Source organism: Erythranthe guttata, chromosome 11, assembly GCF_056151865.1.
Source record: "Erythranthe guttata isolate IM_541 chromosome 11, IM_541, whole genome shotgun sequence".
Taxonomy (NCBI): domain Eukaryota; kingdom Viridiplantae; phylum Streptophyta; class Magnoliopsida; order Lamiales; family Phrymaceae; genus Erythranthe; species Erythranthe guttata.
The window spans coordinates 3,841,227-3,865,306 of record NC_142543.1 but is presented as its reverse complement, the minus strand read 5'-3'; the positions used below and the strand labels follow the sequence as shown (position 1 = coordinate 3,865,306).

The 24,080-nt window shown below is 34.4% G+C and overlaps 2 protein-coding genes across 3 annotated transcripts; one reads left to right on the top strand and one right to left on the bottom strand.

The window, feature by feature from the left end:
• Nucleotides 1-770: 770 nt before the first annotated feature.
• On the top strand, nt 771-8,530 carry LOC105970919 (Zincin-like metalloproteases family protein). Of its 2 annotated transcripts, none has more exons than XM_012995738.2 (20): nt 771-1,024; nt 1,516-1,637; nt 2,134-2,297; nt 3,146-3,236; nt 3,671-3,850; nt 4,203-4,283; nt 5,073-5,150; nt 5,661-5,753; nt 5,999-6,079; nt 6,197-6,359; nt 6,456-6,576; nt 6,666-6,735; nt 6,875-6,982; nt 7,097-7,194; nt 7,270-7,315; nt 7,436-7,532; nt 7,661-7,734; nt 7,854-7,958; nt 8,044-8,124; nt 8,232-8,530. In XM_012995738.2, the coding sequence occupies exons 1-20, from the start codon at nt 901-903 to the stop codon at nt 8,331-8,333; spliced, it is 2,079 nt and encodes a 692-aa protein (XP_012851192.2). In that variant the 5' UTR covers nt 771-900; the 3' UTR covers nt 8,334-8,530. The 2 variants fall into 2 exon arrangements, with proteins under 2 accessions (XP_012851192.2, XP_012851193.2); XM_012995739.2 differs by having other exon boundaries at nt 779-1,024; nt 1,519-1,637.
• Nucleotides 8,480-12,703, bottom strand: LOC105970920 (ATP sulfurylase 2). The gene is made up of 5 exons (XM_012995740.2): nt 11,837-12,703; nt 9,867-10,272; nt 9,229-9,489; nt 9,017-9,103; nt 8,480-8,898 (listed from the first exon to the last, which is right to left on the bottom strand). Exons 1-5 carry the CDS (start codon nt 12,409-12,411, stop codon nt 8,764-8,766), a joined length of 1,464 nt encoding a protein of 487 aa, XP_012851194.2. The 5' UTR covers nt 12,412-12,703; the 3' UTR covers nt 8,480-8,763.
• Nucleotides 12,704-24,080: the final 11,377 nt, after the last annotated feature.

Here is a 24,080-nt window from a genome sequence, read left to right as displayed (position 1 = left end):
CGTTCTATGCTAGTTAAAGTTTGGCTAGTCTATTTTTTTAATTAATATAACCGGGAGAATACACTTTTGGTCCCTCATATTTGGCCCGATTTTACATTTGGTCCCTGTTGTTCCAAAGTGAACAAAGTTCACCTCTAAGGTTCAATTTTACACACTTTTGGTCCCCACCGTTACATGCTCGTTAGCAAGTAATGAATACACTATTTTGGGGCCAAAATTGAAATTTTAAATTTTTTTGGGGCTGAAAAAAAATAAAAAATTTAATACTTAAAGTTAAATTTTTAATAATAATAAAAATTAACTAAACAAATTATTTTTAATCATACTTAATATTATTATAATTATACTACTTATAATTAATTTTTATAATAAAAAAATAGCTAAACACATTATTTTAAATTATATTAATATTATTTTTAATTATACTACTTATAAATTTTTAATAATAAACAAAGAAATTAATTAAAAAAAAATCATTTATATTTAATATTATTAAAAATTTAATTATAAGTAGTATATTTTAAATTTCTAATTATTTTCCAGCCCGAATTTTTTTTAAAATTTCAATTTTGGCCCCAAAATAGTTTTTTATGTTACTCGTAAACGGACATGTAATGGCGAGGACTATAAGCATTTAAAATTGAACGTGAACTTTGTTCACTTTGTAACAATGGGACCAAAAATGTAATACGGCCAAACACGAGGGACCAAAAGTGTAATTCTCACTAATAAAATCAGTGAATTTAAAATTAAGTATTTGGTGAAATATCAATTACATATTCTGAAAATCCGCCCTTATTTCCCTCGCATTTGCCGTCCCTTTCCTTCCCTCAAACTACAGCTAAATAGTAGACACAGTGTAATTTAGGAGAAAATTTAGGGAAAAATTCAAATTCAAAAATGGAGAATGAGCGGAAGAGAAGAAATGTTTTAGCTCTCACCGGAGCCGCCGCTCTTCTCGCCGTGGCGGTCAATTTTGCCGCTTCTGCTGTCAACGCCCATTTAAACAATCGCAAAAGAAAAGGTATATAATGCGCGCGCGCGCGCACACACACACACACACACACCCTAGCTTGCATTTGTATATGTCTGTATGTTCATGGATTTTTGCTTGATGAGTGAAATTTGGTTATTGTTAAGTTCTATGTGTAGAAATAATTGGGTAAATTTAGAGAGCCAGTCGTCTGTTTACCATAAAAAAAAAAGGTTCTAATGATAAATTAATTTTTGGTGCATAGAAATAAGTTATTGCAATGTATGTATGTATTTTCATCTCAAGAGAATTTGGCTTGAAGATATATACACGTTATTTTTTTTTTTGTTTTCAGGGGTTTCAGCATTTTTTTTTCTCCAATGTTGTTAATTTCGGTTTAGTGGAAAATGCAGAGATCCGAGTTGGGTTTAACTGTAATATCATGTTATTTCAAATAATAAATTTATTTGAGGCGGACGTGTGTTTGATGTTATTTTTTTTTTGAAATTTCGAGTTGCTGATTTGTTATGTTTAAATTACAGCAGTTCCGGGATCGAATGTACGGATAAATTTATCGGCTTCTGAAATACTGAGGTTAGCAGACCACATAGTTGCAAAATCTAAGGAGGTTCATGATGCAGTTGCTTCAGTTCCACTTGACAAGGTATTATAGTGTTAGACACGATAAGGATAAAACAAGAATGATGTTTGATTCGTTTTCAGATATATTTGCACATTTTTTTTTCATTTTTTGACTAGAGCTTAAATCGGGCCACATGCTCGTTTAGTACATGCATCTTGATGAGTGAAACTGACGTTTGCAGTAGGAGGGTTTAATTTAACCATGAATTAAAAGTTAGGCTCTGTTTGGTTCATCGAAAACAATGTGTAAAAAAATGAAAAAATTAGGTAGAATGTTTGTCCTGTTTGGTTGGAATGTAGAATAATGTGCAAAGTTATTTAGAGGAGAAAGTGGGAAAAAAATTAGACACAAGGAAAATTTGAAACCGAACATACTTATGATTTTGAAATTCTTCGATTTCATTTCCCTTTACACTTTTACTTTTCTTCATTTTGAAATCCACAATCCAAACAGAGCCTTAATGAACCCCACATGCAACCTCCAACCACATGAAGTCTAATATAAGTTTTGCTCACAGGTAACTTATGCCAATACAATACTACCATTAGCGGAATTAGAAGCACATCAATTTCCTCTGGTACAGTCTTGTGCATTTCCAAAGTTGGTATCGGCTTCTGAAGATATTTGTAAAGCAAGCATTGAAGCTGAGCGAAGAATTGATGCTCATGTTTCTAGATGCAGGTTTTACTTTAGTTTTGTATTTCTCTTTTCATTCTCTGTGCTTGGAATGTTTAGCCATGGACTTGTATGTACTTTCAAATGTATCTTAACAGAAGGCGAAAGAAAAAAAAATCAGAAATTAAAATCATCCTTTTTGTCTTGGGGACTACACTATTTGAGGATATAAACTGTATAGCACTACATATTTCCAAGAAAATTTTATGGAAGTGGAACAATGCTACAAGTTAAATGATTGACTTTGTAATTAGTTAGTGCCAAGAATAAGGATTTGCAGATATGCAACACTTTACAAGAGTTATACAGATAACATATAAGAATTGGTTTTAGTACGAATTTGTGTTTAGGAATCAGGATATATCTGGTATCGAACTCAAGTATAAGTATCACATCTGTTATCTATATTGTAATCTATTATAGGACTTATAGGAATATATTGGATTTTGATGATTGGTTTGGTTGAGAAGCAGTATAACTGGGAAATTTATACTTGATTGATTTTATAATTAGATAGTGCCAAGAATACGGATTTGCAGATGCAACTATTTACAAGAGTTATATATATATAAACATATAAGAATTGGTTTTAGTAGGAATTGGTGTTCAGGAATCAGGATATATCTGCTATTGAACTCAATTATAAGTATCACATCTATTATCTATATTGTAATCTATTATAGGACTTGTAGGAATATATTGGATTTTGATGATTGGTTTGGTTGAGAAGCAGTATATCTGGGAAATTTGTACTTTTTTATAATTGTTTGGATGTTCACAAATATTTTGTTGGTTTCCTTTGACATTGCAGTTGTTGAATCCTAATATTGTCTCTTTTCATACAAATCGTACAGTAAGCGTGAAGATGTTTACCGTGTTGTCAAAGCTTTCGCGGCACGGGGGGATTGGATGAACTCTGAAGTCAAGCGTTTTGCTAATAATTTGGTACGGACCTGTAAGAAAATATTATCATTTAATGTTGTTCATTTGGTCTGGCGACTGAGGTTCGCGTAACTTAATTCTTGAGAGCAGTACTCTTTACAGCTTCAAAGGATTCAGGTGCAAATAGTTGCAGATTTGTGATTTTTTTTTCTCGTAATCTCATTTTATAGATTTTCATCAGCTTCTCCCTTGCAGTTAATACATCCTATTTTGTAAAATTGTGTTCAAATCATTATTCGATAAGGCAATATATATATTTTAGTTAATTATATCTTCTTCATTTTATAATACTACATGATGTAGAGAAACTGTAGCAAACAACAAGAGACATGTTAGATTCCTGGCTCGTGAAAATGTTTTTCTTTTATTTTTCCTATTGATGTTTTTATTCGACATTGTTTATTAGCCAAGTCTTGATTTGTAATGTTTAGTGACAGGTTCAAGAGTTTGAACGGAATGGATTGAATCTTACCTCGACAAAAAGGGAGGAATTGCTACGTTTGAATGCTCAAATAGATGAGCTAAGTATGCGATACATCCGAAATCTGAATGACGATACGACATTTCTTATTTTCAATGAAACAGAGCTAGTTGGTTTGCCTCCAGAATTCCTCAAGGTTGCAGATATTCTTCAACTCTATCACTATAGTTTATTTGCATTTTGATTTCAATAGTCAGTCTAGAATTACATCCTTAATTTCTTCCTCCGGGTTTTTTTTTTTTAATTTTTTTTAAATTTTTTATCTCATTTCCTGTTATTATAACACAGAAATTAATGCTGTTCATATTTGTCCATGTGTATGGATCTAGTGTGTGAGTAATAAATGCACACAAAGTACTTTCAAGCTTTCTCTAGCTTAAAAGAGTTTCTTAATTGAATTTCTTGAATGGACACTTCTCTAGCTGCATTACTTTCTTTGCTGCCTATTCTGTTCGGTGGAGTAGCTCAATGTTATCTGTATGTTTCAGAGTTTGGATAAAGCTGAAAATGGTAACTTCAAGGTTGTGTTAAGAAGTCATCACGTGTCTCCTATCCTGGAGTTATGTAAGGTAAAAATTTCGAAAGATAATTCTCATTTATGTTCTTTTTATTCTACTTCATTTTGTGCAATTTGAATTCCAGAAAACAATCCATGCAGTAGAACTGATGTTATCTGACCTTAATATTTGCAAATATACTAGGAAAGTGAACACTTGGACAGCTTATTATCATATGCAAAATCGGAAAGAATTGGATCTCCGTATGTTGGTCTTGCAATGACGAGAGTAATACTAAAAGTTTATAAATTGTTAGAGATGATTAAATTATTTACGACTAGAATAGCTTGCAGCTAAATGCTCTTTGAAGATAACTGGACTGTGAAAATATACCACAGAACTAAGACTTCTTAAGCAGAGAGTAAATATTAAATGACCCACTAAGCACATTCCTACCACTAAATACTCTAATTATGTCTAGAATATTGTCTATGTTTATGTTTTTATTTTGACATTTTGAAATCATAAGCATATGAATAAAGATCAAGATACCACTTCAACAATCTAATATTTGTTCTGGTAGCTACTCTAAGTATGTCTTTGTAATTTTATTTTTCAAATTATTACTACTATTTATTGTATTATTTTTGTTTAAACATAGCATATAACTCCTGTGTGTAGAACTTGTCTCTATATTCTGTTGCCAACGTAAAACTGTACTACAAATATATAGTGCGACTTTTTTCCTTCATAAATCCCTGTCGTTCTGAAGATAAGAGTTTTTGTGTCTGTATTTTGTTAGTACTGTAGAACTATACTGCAATGCAACTATTTGTTCTTCATCAGTCTGTTATTCTGAAGGTAGGGTCAACCAGAAAGTCTGTAGCTGTGGCTTATGGGAGGAGATGCGAAGTAAACCTTTCTGTATTGGAAAAGCTGGTAATTTTATAAATAACAATCTATAATCTATAATCAAGTGTGCATATCATATATGTTTCAGTTTGCCTTGCATTTTTCATGTGTAACCTTCATCTTACTGAAGTTCTTTTGCACTGATGATATTTAAAATTGAATTACTATGTTTCGGTGGCTCTTTTAGCTACCATGAACTTTGTGTTCATGTTATATTGCTTAGTCTGTGTTCAATACTTAAGGAAATACTATAGCTATACGGCACTATTTAATTACGTCAAAACTTTGAGCTGGAATGATATCGGAAATCTTGCGAGGGATTCAAGAAACTGATGTCGGAAGTAGAACATTGTATGTTTAAGGTGTTATTTAGGGTTTCCTCTTTAACACCCATGAATTGTGATAGAAAAAGTTCGAGTCATCAATGTACTGATTTTGTTGATTTGGTCTTCAAAGTAAGATGGCCTAATGCATTTTTTTGTTCTTTTGCACCCTATGTCTAGTCGTTTGATATTCGTCTCGCTCTTGTACTTCCAGATTCAGTTGCGTCACAAACTTGCCAGATTGCTTGGTTACTTGAACTATGCAGAATATGCTACTGATCGTAGGATGGCAAACTCATCAGCGAAGGTTTGTCTTGGTTTTATATCAATAAATTCCTGACCTGATAAATTCATTTCCCAAAAAAAAATTTGAATGCTCCTCAGCATATTTTTCCTTTTTTCTCGTATGAAGTTCGATAAATAGTTATCACTATAACGACCTTAAAATTTGCATGATTAATCAGATATCAGGCTTCATGCACTTTGAATTTGTATTCAGACATTGCCTTTATGAATTTGTTTATTATGAAAAAATTGCTTCCGTTTCTTTAGGTGTTTGAGTTCTTAGAGAAGATATCCGCAAGCTTAACTGAATCAGCATTGAAGGAACTTTCTCTGTTAAAAGAATTGAAGGTTGGCATATTCCGCTTCTTCTCCCTTGTTCAATTAAAAAAATTCCTTTTAGCACAAGTCCCATTTTTATCTTCTTAACGAGACGGAATATCTTTTCGGAACTTTGTTATCTTGTAGAGAAAAGAGGAGGGAGAATTTCCCTTTGGAGTTGAAGACCTACCGTACTATGTCAAGATGATCAAAGAACAACAGTTCGATCTCGATTTTGGACTCGTCAAACAGTACTTCCCCATCACTTTAGTTTTATCTGGGATCTTCAAAGTATGCCAAGACCTATTCGGTAATCCTTTTGCACGCTTTTACGGAACTACATACATCTGTTCACTCATGTTTATCACATGGTATCTTATGTTCCGATTTTCTCTGATTATTGCAGGCTTAAGATTCGAGCAAGTAGCAGATGCTGAAGTTTGGCATCAAGACGTGCAACTTTATTCAGTTTTTGACTTGAGCTCCGGTGAACACATGGGCTATTTTTATCTTGATATTTATAGCAGGTTCACTTTTTCCCTTTATTTATTTATTAAGTTGAATTCATTGTTAAGGTGTGAGAAATCCGATCGAACCGTTTCTTGTATTTGAACAGGGGAGGGAAATATGGCCACACCTGTGTCGTGGCTCTTCAAAATGGTTCGTCGATTAACAGTTCAAGACAGGTGATTGCATCATATGTGGATTTACCGAAGTTCTCATATATATATATATATATATATATATATATATATATATACATGTCTATAATTATGTAGCAATATTTGTATCAAGTTTGGCCTAAAATCAAATTGTCATCACCAGATTCCAGTGGCTTTACTTATTTCTCAACTGCAAAAGGAAGTTGATGGAAATCCTGGATTGATGAGATTCTCCGAAGTAGTAAATTTATTCCACGAATTTGGGCATGTGGTATGATTCTTTCAGACAACCCCTGATTATTGGAACAGAAATTCATAATGATTTCTTGTGATAAGTTCGTACGACCAAAATTTTGAATTAAGAAACTATTGTGATGACTTTTAGGTCCATCATATTTGCAATCGTGCACCGTTTGCTAGATTTTCTGGCTTACGATTGGACCCCGACTTTGTTGAGATCCCCTCTCTTTTATTGGAGAACTGGTATGTGTATAATTTCATTTTTTTTTTAAGTTTTCTCATTGTATATGAGACACTAATTGCAATTTTTTCGCTTAGGTGTTACGAAAGCAGCTCTCTGAAACTGATCTCCGGTTTTCATCAGGTAATTGATTCCGGTGTTTGTTCTTTCAGTTATAGTTTAAGTGAAAGACGGTGTCAAATTTAAGACTGATTTTTTATTTATTTATTAAGATTTTCATATTTTTCTTGGTGAAATTGTCAGGATATCACAAAGCCTATCGATGACGAGACATGTAAATCGCTCAAGAGATGGCGGTGTTCTTTCTCAGCACTCAAATTGAAACAGGAGATTCTTTATTGTAAGTCTTCTCATGGAACATCGATTTTGCTTCTCGTTCCTTTTTTCCGAACCGGATCTCTGAGTATTTCAAGCTGGCAATTTTAGTTCCACACAAGCTTTTGTGACATTAGTTACTCATATTATCAGGTCTTTTCGATCAAATCATACATTCCAATGAAAATGTAGACATGATTGGGCTGTTCAACCATCTCCATTCAAAGGTATTCTTCGACACACACACACACACACACACACACACACACACACACACACACACACACACACACACACACACACACACACACACACACACACTTAATTATCTCTCTTCCACCGGCAGATTATGTTAGGACTGCCGATGTTAGAAGGAACAAATCCAGCTTCGTGTTTTCCTCGGACTGTGATTGGCTATGAAGCTACTTGCTACAGTCGAATATGGAGTGAGGTTTGTGACATAGTATTTCTTGTTACGCTAATACTTATAATATGGGGGTGCTTTATCCTGTATTCCGTAATTTATCGTTGTATAGGTTTTTGCTGCTGATATATTTACCACAAAGTTCCGCGACGACTTATTTAACCAGAATGCCGGCATGCATTTCAGGAACACGGTACACGTTTTACTTTCTTCTTTTTTCGAGATCAAACATAGTATTTTACAGTGCAAATTCTTCGTGTTTGGTTCTTGATAATTCCGAAATTAATTGTATTCTAACAGGTATTGGCTCCTGGGGGCGCAAAAGATCCTCTTGAGATGCTGTCTGATTTTCTTGGAAGAGAACCATCAATACAAGCTTTTGTAGACAGCAAAATTTATTAACTTCATTTTTTTTTCTTCTCTTTTTTGAAATTTGAGTATGCATATGTTTCTTGAGGTTTTGTCACACCTCGAAAATATCGCAGGTTTTCGAACATTGTGAAGTCCTTTTATTTTCTGAAGGAGATAATAGAAAGTAATTCAATATCAATAAAATGGCAGTACACTACTCGTGTAGTTTGCATGTTATTGCACGAAAACATGGTTGTGTGAAAAAATTCCATAGCTATAATTTGATGAACTGAACCCACAAATTAAAAAAAAAAAAAAAGAGCCAAGGAAAACAATGAATAAGAAACTAGATAGTCAAAATTTAGTTTTGACTAATGTAAAAAACTCGACTCTGAAATTACCACGTGCAAAATTTCTGATTCTCGTAAAATATCTCCTAATTGCACTTGCATTCGACTTCATTAAAAAAAATGGTCATATCTTACGCATTCACAGTTTGCTTCGTTGGAGAATCCTCTGCCTGCAAGCTCTCGTAGTATTTGACCAACACTTGCCATCCACCGGGACACATAAAACCGTCTGGAGGGTTTTCACCAGTTCTTGCGTAAGTCCTCATCTACAATAATAGTGCACATTCGAAAAAACTTGGTCATTCATTCGGTAATCTTTACGCATTATTTTAACCACCATTTTTTTCCGAAAAAATATCTTCACTTCGAAAAATATAGACGTACCTTAGTTCCAGATATGAAGAGGAAATCTTTCGCACGAGAAGGTTCGAAAAACGCCATCTTCTTTGCCACAGTGTCATAGGCAGCCACCTATATATTATTATCAAGAAAAAAATTAAAAAAAGTTTTTTTCATCTATAACCGCTCTAAACCCTTTATGCACGTGTCATTGTAAATAAACCGAGCTTAGGGTTAATATTATTATTGCCACTTACCCTAAATGGCAGAATATTCAGCTTTTCGAGACCAGGTGCCATGCTTAGAACCTTCTTACCATGATCCGGATCATACAAGTCCCGTTTCTCTGTCGGGTGGGCCATGCCAGCTGGGTCGCGGCCCACGATGTAGAAATTTGCACCGGCATTTAGTCGCGCCTTTGCATGCCACTGCACTTCGGTGGGTCCCGCGTAAAGCATTGGTGAAGGGAAAATAGCCACAATTGTAGTTTCGGGATCAAGAATCCCATCTTCGAGCACCTTTTTTGAGAATCAAGAAACTTGAAATTAGACTAGTTATGGCTATAGTACATAAAACGAAGCAATTCAATCACATCTTAGTCACATTTTTTTTTTCAAGAATTTCCACTAATCAACTATTTTTATCATCCAGATCAGCAAATACGAGAAAAATCGCACTGAAAAGCACGTGCGTTCAAGTATATGTTACGTTTTATAGTATTTCAAGAGGAAACTTCTCAGTTGGCATATACTTTTCTTGATTTCATTTTTAACTGTATTTCTTTCACAAGAATCGAGACAAATTGCTTTTATCGAGCATATATAACCATGCCATATCATTAAAAAAAAGTCGACATTTTCGCAATAAAGCAATTTTTAAAATCATTAAGAAAAACCTTGCTATGCTGTTCCATGCGAACATCGAGCGGCACATCGTCGGCCTTAGTGAAACCTCCCAAAGGATGGAGCAAGAGAATCGGATTCTTATAACCCATATCCAGAAGCCTCTTACGAGTGTCGTTCATGAGCAAAGCGTGGCCGTTGTGCACGGGATTCCTCAGCTGAAAAGCAAACACTGCGTCCGCTTCGCGTTTGTCGAACTCCTCACGAAGTTGTTTAGGTGACAGCCTGTAGTTATCGAGACCATCGTTGTATTTGATAGGATTTATCACTTCTAAATCTCCACCTACGAGCCAATTTCCGGTTTGAGCAATGGCCTCGTCGACGTACGGCAATCCTGGAGCTGTGGTCCCCCACGTTCTCGCAATTCTTTCTTCTTTGTTGTGCTTGAATATTTCAATGCTGCATAAAATAAATGAATGGTTTTAAGAATGTGTACTATAGGTAAAACGAAAGATATATTATTGGGATTCTTGATTAGAAGGGACGATAGTCTCATTGGTAGTGTTCCTACTATTACGAGAACCGAGAGTACGCTCTAGCATTATCGATCGTTCCAGAATAATAGTACCGGAAACAGGGAATGCTAGAATGTTCGTAAGTAATGCTGAAATAATTGAGGGAAAAAATGTGTTTTTATAGCACTCGAATTTACCACTAAACAGAAACTTTCCGAAGATATTACATACGATATTTCTAGAATTCAAAAGTACTATGCTGATAAATTGTTTTAGTTTGAAATGCAGTTTCATCAAATTATACACTAGATTCGCCTAAAAAGAGTTCAAACTATAAGGGATAAATATATTTATTAGCTTATCGAACGAGGAAGTATCACTAGGCCACAATTCTGATTGACGAAAGTAATAAAGGGTAGATTTGAAGTGTAATCCATAAATAATAATAGGATAAATTACGGGTTAAATTACGAAAAAACTCTTCACGTTTGGGTAATTACAACCAACCCCTCAACTATGAATCTTCTTATACGTCCACCCTTGCGGTGTCAAATTTAGTGTAATCTTCTAAATTATGTGCATGATATACCCGTTTTACCCCATTCGAGCTCCACATTTTGAAACAAGATGATCATATAAAATGTGTCTATTGACTTGTACATATTAGTGTATCAAAAATTGCATTTTTTGCACAAAACGAGTACAAACTAGAGAACATTCCACGAAACCTAAAAAAAATATATTGAATTTGACACTATAAGAGTGGAAGAGTGGACGTGTAAGAAGATTTATAGTTAAGAAGGTGGTTGTAATTATCCAAACAAGAGGGGTTGGGTTTTTTCATAATTTAACCTTAATTCAAAGGTTGCCCTAAATAATAATATAAACCAAGAAGTACTTTTGAATGTTATTTCTTCCTTTGGTACACAGGGAAACCATTCTTGCACCTATAACTTGTTTTTCCGGCAACTTTTCAACTAGGAATAAAAACCCTTTCTTTACCATTTTTAACACAAATTAAGAAATACAAAGAATAAAAATTAGATGTTACATCTAGCTAACTGCGTGTGTTTGTACCGTAGATCTACACATAATACACATGCACACCCATGTATATGTATGCTTCGTGAATAGTTATTTAATCAAATTCACAATTTATATAATAAAAAAAGTTGCACACATGTGACTGGTGGTGATAAAATTCTCTTTAAAAGAGGATAAAATGATTAAAGAAACCCCCAATAAATTAGGCCTAACCTACTTGCTTAATCAGGAAACTAATCTTGTTCCTGAGTCTGACACACATATTTCACAAGCTGCATTATTTTAATATTTTTTTATTCATGACAGCACAGTAATTTAATAATAATATTATAATCACCACAAACACCCTGAAAACTGAACCCAAAAGAATTTAAAATTCATGAAAGAAAAAAAAAGCCACAAACAAATTTTTTCACACACTCAAACACCTAAAAAAACACACACAGACACACAGAGACAAGAACCTGGTAAGAATGGCGACCAAATCACCACCGGGCCCAACAAGGGCAACGCTGTCAGAACCGCCAATCTCCTCCTTAACACCATCGTCAACGCCCAAAACAATCGGCAGCGACATATTTACGAGACTGCCATCCTTCATCCTCAAGCAATTGAAATGCAGGCTCTGCAAATACTCATCTTCCCTCATGAACCCCTTCAGCGGGCTGGCCCACCCCTCCCCAATCACGTGCACCCACTCGAGATCGATCCTCGTCAGTTTCACCTTCGGCATTCCCTCCGCCGCCGCAATTCTCTCCGCCCGTTTCCCCTCCGGCACGGCGAGATCCACCAGCGACCCGCCGTCGGGATCTATCAGAGAACTCTTCACCACCATTTTAGGGTTTCTCGAGGAAGTTGGTAAAGATTGAATCTTTCTGGTGCGAGTGAGCGCGAGTGGGGATAGTGGGTTGGTGTGGTAAATGGGTCTGGAGTGGAATTTGGTGGCGGAGCGGGTTTTCTTGATTGCGGTGGCGGTGGTGGTGGTGGGATTGACATGTGTGTTGTTCACAACATGCTGTAGCTTGATTGTCAGTGACATTTTTTTTTTTTAATGTCCAAAAAAATAAAAATTAATAAATAAAATTAACGAAAAATAAAATAAATGAAAAATGAAATTTTGCTTTTAATAGTTTCCTGTTTGATTTTTATGAAAAGGGATCCATGAAAATTGGTGGGATTTGCTTTTCTTGATTAAATTATAAAAGGGAATGTAATCTTGGTGAAGAGAGAGTGTGAGGAATATATGGAGATGATGCCAACTTGAAAAGGTGTCCACATGTTTTTGCCTTTTGCCCCTATTCCATCTTCAATGGTTGTGGATGTTTGCTTTTTTTCTTTTTTTTTTTTTTTTTTTTTTTTTTTTTTTTTTTTTTTAAGGGCAAATTGCACACCCTAAAAATTTCCAATTTTCGCACTTTACCCACTCAAAATTTTAAAAAGTGAATGTAATGTTATTGTTGTTGCACGTTGCACCGATAACAAAATTTCGATGGATTATTCATCGGTATTTGATATTTTTGCTGCACATTGCCCCTTTATATGTTATTTCTGTTGCACGTTATCCCTTGAGAACACTATGTTTTTGCACACTGTCCCTTTGAAATGTTATTTCGTTGTACGATGCCCACTAAAAATTGGCTTTCGGGGCAAAGTGTAATCAAAATAATATTTTGAAGGGGGATTATCCAGTTTTTGGATTTTTAGGGGGGAAGTGCGAAAATGAAAAAAATGTAGGGGTGAAGTGCATTTGTCCTTTTTTTAATTTTATTTTGGGTAACTTATGGCTAGACATGGCCATGGGCCGGGTTTGACCCGTCCCGGACCCAACTCGGGTTTGGACCTGCCCCGCTCCGAACCACCTGGACTCGGACCCGGTTTTGCATTGGTTGGTTTCAGGTCTTGTTTTTGTGGACTCGAGAACCCACGGGTCTATCCGACGGGTCGACCGGGACCCAGGGACCCGACATGATTTTTTCTAGATGTCCACCGTTATGGTGTGAAATTCAACAAAATCTTTTAGATTATGTGGAATGTTGTCTAGTTCGTACTCGTTTTGTGTAAAAAGACAATTTCCGATGCACCACAATCTGATATTTACAAGCCAAAAAACATATTTTATGATCGTCTCGTTTCAAAATATGGAATTCGAACGGTGTAGAACGGCTACAAACTGGAAAATATTCCACATAATGTGAAAGACTACACTAAATTTGACACCATAAAAATGAACATGTAAGAAGATTCATAATCGGGGTGATTGTAATTATCCAAACAAGAGATTTTTTTTTTTTTTTTATTTTATAATTTAATCTTATCTCAAAGGTGTCCGTAATTTACACTTTTCTTTTTCTTATTGAATCAATAATGGTTTGCAATGACTTCAACACGTTAGGGTTGCAATTTATTTCATTTTTTTTAGGTCTTAGCCCTTTATCGTAGATTTATTAATTAAAGCAAAATATAATTTAGTTATTAATGCGAAAGCTTTGAAATTAGAGGTTGATAATTGCGAGTAGTTTAGAAAAAAACTGAAATGATGATATAACTCACTATTATCTCAAATTGCCTAAACAAAACTTAATTGCATATTCTGCCATGAGTATTTGGAATATTCTTCGCTCATATGACGGTGCCTCGGCCAGATGATTAATCTTATCTTTATATATAAAAGAAAAGTTTTGCCCCAAAACTATAATCCTATTTTTGTGAAATAGTTGTAACCTAGGGTTATTTTGGGTAAATCATAAATGATGGAAAATAATTCTTCCAAAAGGTGTCTAGTTAGACGGACAAAAAGATTGAATTATTTTAACCAACCTTAACATGATGAAAAACTGACTAACCGTCCATTTCCGCGTTCATGTTACAAAAAACTTGCATAAATTTCCCTCTATAGTTAACGGTGTTAATTTTTTATGGAAAATGGGATTTCGTGCAAAGTAAAATAAAACACAAGGGAGTTTTACGCAAGGAAAAAAAAAACACATAAAATTTGGCGCAAGTTTTTCTTAACACATGGGGATTTTATGCCGTTTACCCGGGGAAATAATTGAATCTGTACTCATTTCACAAGGTATTGACGATCTAATTTGAAGGGGTTGGAGTTGTTGTTAGTAGTTTAATTTTTAAGTGTTCGGTTTTGTTATGAATTTATCCATGGACAATGATCACCTCATTTTCTAGACATACATACACCATGGAATAAGAGGAACAATCTGAGGTGTATCTTATTTCGTCCATAGATCAAACACAATTTTGCAATAACAAATTTTGACGTACTACTCCAACTAGAATTTTATACTTTTTAAATTATAATTTTATTTCAATATATTTTTGGAAGTATTACCACATTTTAAACTAATATTTTTCTTTGGATTTTGTTGCAATTAGTTCGGATTGCTGAAAAACTATTCCATAATATTTTATTAGCAAAAACACCCCCGTGATTCATTTTTTTAGCGCACAACCCCCTAACTTGGGGTACTAATTGCTAAAAACAATTAAATCATAATGGAGGCTTTGCCAATAAAATAATATAGAGTAGTGTTTGGCATTCGAGCTAACACGAGGGTACTAATTGCAATAAATTTATTTTTGTTATAGAATATTAAATATAATAAACTAAATCACATGTAGAGTGATTAGCAAACCAAAGAGAAAATGTAATATAAGTATGAAAGCTGCAGATTACTGTGAAGAAAAGTGAGTATATTTCATCCAGACTATAAAGCTATCTATACAAGATATATAGAATTCTTGTCATGCTAACATTACAAGATAGAGAGACACGTAGCATGACTGACTTAGTCCACAAGTAATTGACATATATTATAATACTCCCTCTTGGATTAAATATTATTGTATCGACTGTAAATTGGATGAGTACGATGTATGCCTCGTTAAAAACCTCAAGTCGGAAAACCCAGTGGGACAAAACCGAACATAAGGGAAAAATAGTGCATAACTCAATCCAAGCCGTGTGCAGAAGCTACCTCGTTAAAAACCTTTACTGGAAAACCCAATGGGACAAAAAAACGGTCATCAGGGAAAAAGAGTACAGCGCACCATTGCTCCCCCTGAAATGAGCAATATAGCTTCCAAAATGGGACGTCAATCTTGCTTCACATTGGCTCTTCTCATTCCAATGGCATATACCAACTTCTCAAATGTAGAAGTCGGTAAGGACTTTGTGAATAGATCAGCAAGATTATCGCATGAGCGAACTTGTCGAACATCGATCTCTCTATTCTTCTGAAGTTCACGTGTATGGAAGAACTTTGGTGATATGTGTTTGGTCATATCACCCTTTATATATCCCCCTCTTGTTTGTGCTATACATGCGGCATTATCTTCATAAATGACAGTGGGCGAGGCTGTAACTGAATGTAATTGGCAGGAGTTTTGTATATGCGAAATAACCGATCGTAGCCAAACACATTTTCTCCCTGCCTCATAAAGGGCTATTATTTCAGAATAATTTGAGGAGGTGGCCACCAATGTCTGTTTGGTAGATCGCCAAGATATACCTGCACCATTATAACAAAACAAATATCCAGTTTGTGAGCGAGCTTTGTGGGGATCAGATCTATATCTCGCATCAGCATAGCCAACTAACCCTTGGTTAGTTGCATTCTTCGAATAAAATAATCCCAAATCTGCAGTACATCGGAGATATCGAAAGATATGTTTAACACCGTTCCAGTGTCTCTGGGTAGGCTCAGAACTGTATCGCGCAAGCACATTTACCTCAAAAGCGATATCAGGTCGAGTGCATTGTGCTAGATACATTAACACTCCGATAGCATTGAGATACGGCACTTCAGGGCCAAGTATCTCTTCAGTTATAGCCGCAACTAACAATGCTTAGTCCAAGGGGGAGTATTATAATATGTAATTACTTATGGACTAAACAATCTCCAAGCATGAAAATGCAAGCAACAAACTCAATAGAGACGTGTCGGCTCCTTGAAAAGCTTGGATTGATTATTATAGCATGACTAAGCTTCTCCAACTCTTGTATATATAGACGCATGTGTGGATGATATGTGAGAGCCTTCATTAGCAAATAAATCTCTCTATCTCGTTTACACAATCTGCCCTTTTTTGTTATATTACATTAAGCACTCTCATTATATAATATGATATTCTCTAACAATTTTCTTTTTGTAGTTGTATTTCACACAATTAAGGCAAGTTAACAAAACTTTTGTTGTGTATTCTACCCATAGTCATCGGAAATATTTCGCATATCGTTTTTCTCCACATACGTATGATATCGTTATCTTTTTGTATCGTGTATGTATGTATATATAATTTAAAGTCAAACCACTCAACAATGCTGAAAATCACACAAACCACCCCAAAACTACTGAATATCGCACAAACAACCCCAACAATGCTGAAAATTGCACAAACAACCCCAACAATGCTGAAAATTGCACAAACGATGCCAATCAATGCTGAAGATCGCACAAACACCCCAACTAAGATGAAAATCGAACTAATCACTACAAATCAGCGAACCCACCTCAATTTGAATGAACCCATCAAAAAATCAAACAAACCCAACCTTGATTGTGCGAAAAACGAAAAAAATAGAGCTCTAAATCGCGAGCAAGTTCCAATTGCGCGAATCACAGTCAAAATCATGAGTCAGTTCCAATTACAAAAAATCTATAAAAATTGAATTATGGTTGCGTTATTGTGAGATTTTTTTTAAAGAAATTGAAGAGAAAATTTTGTATATTTGAATTAGGGTAGAGTGTATAAGAATTGTTTTGTGAAGAGACACATCACAAGGCTTTGAATTATTCAAGAAAATTGAAGAGATTTGCCTCAAATCCGTTTTTCGTAGTTGAATATTGCGTTTGTGTAATATCGTTAACGAGAGGCGTGAACTGCTTTCTAGTAGCTCATTCGGGTATCTAGCTTACGGAAAGCCTGGACCTAGGATTGCTCGATTGAAACTGTACCCTGTCGCAATATATCACGAGTTTAATCACACTGATTATACTTTCGATATGTTATCAACGAATTTTTTTCCGAATTTTCCTTTTACTATATGTTACATTTTTTTTATTTCCCGTGCATCGCACGAGTATCGATTACTAGTTATCAGAAATCAAGAATTGTCTGTAGAAAAAAAAAAAAGTGCGAATCCATTGAGGCAATTCAGTGCATTCTCGCTACAATTATTGTGGATTGGCATGAAAGTAAAAAAAAAAATGCAGTGTATATCATATTGCTTATCGTGAAGAGGTGATGAGTATAATCCAACACCTACCAATTTTCTAAGCAATGATTTGGGCAATGCAACTTCCAACTAAAATCAAAATTTTCACATGGCGTGCATGTTTTAACCTACTCCATAGTAAGGATACTTTACAAAAATGAAAAATGTTGTTAGAATACAAGTGTGCAGCGTGTGTGATGGGTGATTAAAATTTATCCCATTGTTTAGCCATTTGCTCTTTCGCGACAAGTTTGGGCTGTTAGTAATATCCGATGAAGACATATAAATGAACGGGAACAAAAGTGATGGAATAATTTAAATATATGAGAAGAGCGGCACGTGACGTTCAATTGCACAAGTGTGTTTTGATTTGTTGGGATCTTTGGTTTTTTTGCAATAAACAAATACATGAATGGTAATGGAAGATGTAGAAGTCGTAACTTTTGTACATAGCTACTTAGAAATGTTGCATAATCATACAACGAGAATCATTCATGTTGCAAGAGCTAATGTGGTTGCAGATGGAGACGCTTAGAGTCAGAACTTGTGAAGTTGAATGTTGATGCAACAGTTAGCGACGCCTTGTGAAGTATGAGCGGAATCAGAATTATTGCAAGGACTCATATGGGAGAATGTGTAGATTGGTCATCGAGTGTCCTAAATGAGAGTCTATATCTTATATCGTCCGAAGCTAAGGCCGCATATGTAGCTATGATTTTTGTTCGTTAGGAAGGTTGGAGTAACATCATTATTGAAAGCGACTCTAGTACTGTAATATCAACGATAAAAGGTGACAAAAAGATCTATCATGAATGCATGAGACGATTATTGCAGACATTCTTACTGGTAGAAGCCGGTTCGATTTCTTCATTGGTCGTCTTATTAATAGGAAATAAAATCAAGCGAGGCATGGAGTGGCTCGGTTCTCTTTTAGGGGCCAATACATTTTGACGACCCGCCCTTTATCAATTAAGAATATTCTGAAACTGAAACTTCATGAATTCCAAAGTTAATTGGCAAATTGGGATTTTGATTTGGATTTAGATGCGGAGCCTGGTTCGGATGCGAATGCAAATACATAGCTGGATTCAAATGTGGATGCGGATGCGGATTCGGCGTAGTTTATATGTGTGCCAACAATTACATTACAAATTTGTTTAAACTCTTATTTGTAGACTCTTATTTAAGTTGTGAAACTTTTTTCTTAATTTAATTTACTAGTTGTTTATTGTTTGTTGTTAGAATGATATTGCTGAAAAGTTTGAGAGTAATAGCAAAAATATCAAAAGATATTTGGTAGAAATAATTGAAAAATGCAAACATCAATGGCCCTTTTTGGGGCACAAATTTAATGTTTCATTAAAAAAAATATAGAATAGAAATTTAAAAAATGTTGAGTGCCGAGAAAATATATAACTTAAATATGTGCATAACCAATTTAATGTTTGAACGAATAAATTAGGCACTCCAATATCTTCAACCAACAAAAAATACACAAATAAAAAATAAAATAAATATTGTCTTGTCAAACTAAAATCTTGACAATTCAATGGTTAAGTCTTTTGACAAGAGTTTTACAAAAAAATAAAAAAATCATACCCCAAAATTCGTGTATATGTACAAATGTGCTCACAAAGTGGTGATATTCACATTCTTAGACAGCACAACTATACTTTACAAAGCTCTCTACCTCGGTTCACGACAATTGTTCAAAAACCCGATTTATAATTGGATGCTATAGACAATACTGAATGCAAAAAAAATGTGAGTACAAAGCTTTCAATTTGAAACGTCCCATAAAGGGAAAAAAAATGAATTTAAATTAACCATCAAATATGGTACGCCATACTATATGAGACAATCGTTAAGCCATAGTTGTAATCAAACAATCGGAGGAAACAAATGAAGATGATGACCACTTTGGTATGAAATAAGACAAATTCATTCAAGAGAAGTGTTGGCGCGATAAAGTGCAAAACCCAAGTTCATCAAGATTTAATACTAATATTAAAGGCACGTTATTATTGATGTGATTTGATCATGGTGGGACTTCGATTAACATTTGAGAAACACATTCTTATATGTGATTTAAACACACAAGAAAGACGTACATAAAGATAATTTATTGAATTAAAATAACTACTGCATGTTACAAACTCTAATTTAATTCTCATATTCTTCTCTAAGAACAATATATATTTAACTTGATATAATCCCGATTTGATTTTGAACTTGAATAACATTTTCCAATGGTCTTGCGACTTGAATCTCGGATCAAACCTTGAACTTTGACGAGCTTTCACTTGAAGATTTTGGAGTTGTTGATGGATTTGACCTTTCAATCTTGATTTGTTGAAGAACATCATCGATTTGATGAAGAACGCTTGAGATGTTGTAGAGAGAATTTTCTCCTACGGTTTTTCTCCTTCTTGACTCGTGTTCTTAGAGAGTGCCCTATTTATAGTGGTAGAACAACAGTCCTTGATAACCATATTTGATAACGTGGCATGATTTGATTGACATCCATTAAATTGATATTTATCTCTCGTAACTTAAATGAGAAGAAATAATCTATGAGCTAATAATGAAATTGATGGTTATCTTTCCCGTATGGTTTAATTATTAGATGGTTTAATAGAGATTTTTGTTGAAGTTAGAGGAAACATGGGAGTGACTCGACTCTTGTTAGTTGTTTATTGTTATTTTAAGTTGTGAAATTGTTGTGTTAGTTTAATTTACTAGTTGTTGTTTATTGTTATTTTAAGTCTTAATTTAATTTATTAGTTGTTGTTTATTGTTATTTTAAGTCTTAATTTAATTTACTAGTTGTTGTTTATTGTTTATTAAGTTGTGAAACTTATACCAACATGCGAAATCCCTCGCCTCGCAGGTACTAGTCAGTACACAATGAGAGCAAAAGAGGTTTTACTGAACATGTGAATGAACCATATCGACCAAATGCGCCGCAAAGTTATCTGAGGTTGGATTGCATAACACATATAAGTAGGAATCGTTTGCGAAACTCAAAACCCACTTACCGAATAGTAGTGTTACAATTTCGGACCCATCGACGCTTGCGAAGTTTTTTGACCAAATGTTTTGCTTAAATTCACCTATCATAATGAATTCATCAATGATCACTCTTTCGTGATCTTGAATCTCAAACCGCCCCGTGTAATTGCTTAAATTCACCTCTCAGTTTAGGCTTATCGTCCTTGTCAACCATGTCATCTGTAATGTCAATTGATAAAGGAGTAACGCACCCCCGTCCACGTCCACATTCTTTTCGTTGTCTTTTGGGTGCCGGCGTAGTCGTCACATCCCTGTCAGGATTCGATCTTAGGACCATATACCAACTTAACATATTCGGAACCAATTGAACTACACCCATGCGGGCAAGTTGTGGAACTCTTGTCTTAATTTAATTTACTAGTTGTTGTTTATTGTTATCTTAAGTTGTGAAACCCTTGTCTTAATTTAATTTACTAGTTGTTGTTTATTGTTGTTAGAATGATATTGCTAAAAAGTTCGAGAATAGTAGCAAAAACATATATCGAAAGATATTTGGTAGAAATAATAATAAAAATAAAAAAAACACCAATGACCCTTTTTGGGGCACAAATTTAATGCTTCAATAAAAAAATATAGAATAGAAATCTAAGAAATATTGAGTGCCGTAAAAAAATATAACTTAAAAGGAAATAAATATGTGTATAATCAAATTTAATGTTTGAACGAATAAACTAGGCACTCCAATATCTTCAACCGACAAAAAACACACAAGTAAAAAATAAAATAAATATTGTCTTGTCAAACTAAAATTTTGAAAATTCAATATTTAAGTTTTTTGACAAGAGTCTTAAAAAAAATGCATACCCCAAAATTCGTATATATGAACAAATGTGTTCACAATTATACATAACACAACTACACTTTAAATAACTCTCTACTGGTTAGGTTCATGACACATGTTAACCCTTGTACAATTGAATGCTATAGACACTACTAAATACTATACACTTAATGTGAAAATATAACTTTCAATTTGAAACATCCCATAAACAGTGACAACTTCTCTTTATGCATGACCTGCAGCAGTTAAATAGGTCCGACTGAACTCCATTTTTATATTGAGTGTATTTTATCATACTTCATTTTTCTATTGTTTACTATTCTCCCTCTCTGTTTTCACTATGTCGAAGAATTTTGGGTTTCGAGCTTTTGCAAAAGCCCTTAGATCAACTGGTAAATTATTTTGACCTTGTAGTTGGCGCCGTCATTTTTTTTCCAGGGCCAACGCTGCCTTTTACCATTTTCTCGGCCAAAATTTTGCCATATCCTCCATCACACTAGTCACTTTCAAAAGAGTTTTTGATTTCGATGTAAAAATCCCCTTTGTCGTACCCAATACCTACGACCCCAACATCGTGTAATGCGTCTTCCGGTCTTCCTTCCTCTCCTCTGTAAACGCCCTAAAAAATGATAAATAATATGTATACATGAATAATATATTAATTGTAATCATTCTGAAAATAGTAATCATGAATTTACCTGTCCTGTGTGATTTTTGAAGTCTCCAAACACGTTTGAAAATCACATGTCGCTGCATCAGAATTGCCTTAACTTCCTCCGGCTGAGTGTTGACGCCGTCTAACACTTGCACATGTTTTATCCATATCTTATCCCCATGCAAATTGGAGAATATTATTATTGGGGATCGATTAAGTATTGGCCGATTACGAACACTTCGAAGAAAGTTTTTTTTCTTAACGAGCTCGATGAATTTTTGAAAGCCACGCAGGGACCGGAGTTTCAACTAGGGGTGGTAAATGAGCCGAGTCGACTCGTGAACTCGATGAGACGGCTCGATAAAAGCTCGAACTGAGGCTCAAATTTTTCGAGCTCGAGCTTTCTGACGAACTGAGCTCGAGCCAGTTTTTAGTTGTTCACGAGCTCACGAACCTTATTTATTGTTTTTTTTATAATTTTTTTATATATTATTTTTTATTTAAATAATGTATAATATTATAACATCTCACATAAATAAATTAAAATAAAATATAAATATTAAAAAATATATATAATTACAATTATTCTTTATTTTGTAATCTTTTAAAATCATTTTTAATAATAATAAAATAATAATTAAAAATATGTTTATTAAAAAAATAACAAAATGAGCTTGAACTCGAGGTCGAGCAAAAAAAGAAGGAACTCGCCGAGCTCGAGCTCGACAAAGTAGACTCGAGCTCGAGCTCGAGCTACCAAAATAATAATTCAACGGTTCATGCTGTCTTTGTTTCAACAGATTTCTCGTAGCTTGAACATTATGCATTTCCAGGTACTTAATAGATGTTTTTACCCTTTCAAGTGTTTTTGATTTACTACTATGTCCTTGATAATGGACCTTAATATTTTCCGTGCATTGTGCGTTTTGATTGATCCGTTATACTCGAAGAACGTTAAATATTGATTAAGAATGTTGGGGTCGACCTTTTATAGGGTATTTGGGATAAATAATGTCAGTCCGATAATTGTTCGGTTTATCCAATCTTGTGTCGGAGTTGAAATAATCACAGCACTAAACATTTCTTCCAAATTAATATTGATCGTATTACTATTTTAATCCATGGTAGTGTTGTCATTAAGGTGAGTAATAATTTGGGCAAAATTATGGTCACTCCATGAGGTAAGTTCAAATTACGAAAAAAATCCCTCATGTTTGGGTAATTACCATCATCCATCTTTCAACTATGAATCTTCTTCCACGTCAACTATTACAGTGTCAAATTTAGTGAAATCTCCTAGATTGTGTGGAATATTCTTCGGGTTGTACCTGTTTTACCCCAATCGAGCTCCACATTTTGAAACAAGATGATCATAAAATGTGTCTATTGGCTTGTAAATATCAGATTGTGGTACATCAGAAACTGCATTTTTGCACAATACGGGTACAAACAAGAGAACATTCCACGAAATGTAGAAGATTATGTTAAATTTGTGATACGACATACAATTTAATATATCGTTTCATTATTAATTAGTTAGTATTTTATTATTAATTAATTAGAATAGTATAATTAGATAGGATATTGCCGTGAGTTAGGAGTAGTTAGGAGATTATTAAGTATTTTATTAGTATAGGTAATTATGTTTCCTAGTTAGATTAGGATTCTAGGGTTTTATTATCTTTAAATAGTCGTTTTGTGCTAGGGTTTTGGGAATGAAGAGAAATAATAAAGAAGAGTTTTCTTACGTTCAGTAAAGAAATCTTATGATACTCAAGAGATCGTATCAATTGGTATCAGAGCGAAGTTGCGATTAACACCAACGCTTCGTTAGCAAGGCAGCGATTACATCAAAGCTACGCTGGAGCAAAGTTGAGATCACATCAAAACTTTGTGAAAATCACGATGTCAGAAACAAGACGGTTAGAGCGATTGGAAAAATCCGTAGAGAAATTACGGATTAATTTT

Bases quoted from the DNA above. Each gene is read 5' to 3' on its own strand.
- LOC105970919 (XM_012995738.2), top strand. From the start codon at position 901: ATGGAGAATGAGCGGAAGAGAAGAAATGTTTTAGCTCTCACCGGAGCC. The intron at 1,025-1,515 runs GTATATAATGCG...TTTAAATTACAG, and splicing joins AAACAATCGCAAAAGAAAAG to CAGTTCCGGGATCGAATGTA. The intron at 6,577-6,665 runs GTTCACTTTTTC...GTATTTGAACAG, and splicing joins TATCTTGATATTTATAGCAG to GGGAGGGAAATATGGCCACA.
- LOC105970920 (XM_012995740.2), bottom strand. From the start codon at position 12,411: ATGTCACTGACAATCAAGCTACAGCATGTTGTGAACAACACACATGTC. The intron at 9,490-9,866 runs GTTTTTCTTAAT...TTCTCAAAAAAG, and splicing joins GCATGGAACAGCATAGCAAG to GTGCTCGAAGATGGGATTCT. The intron at 8,899-9,016 runs GTACGTCTATAT...CTATTATTGTAG, and splicing joins TCTTCATATCTGGAACTAAG to ATGAGGACTTACGCAAGAAC.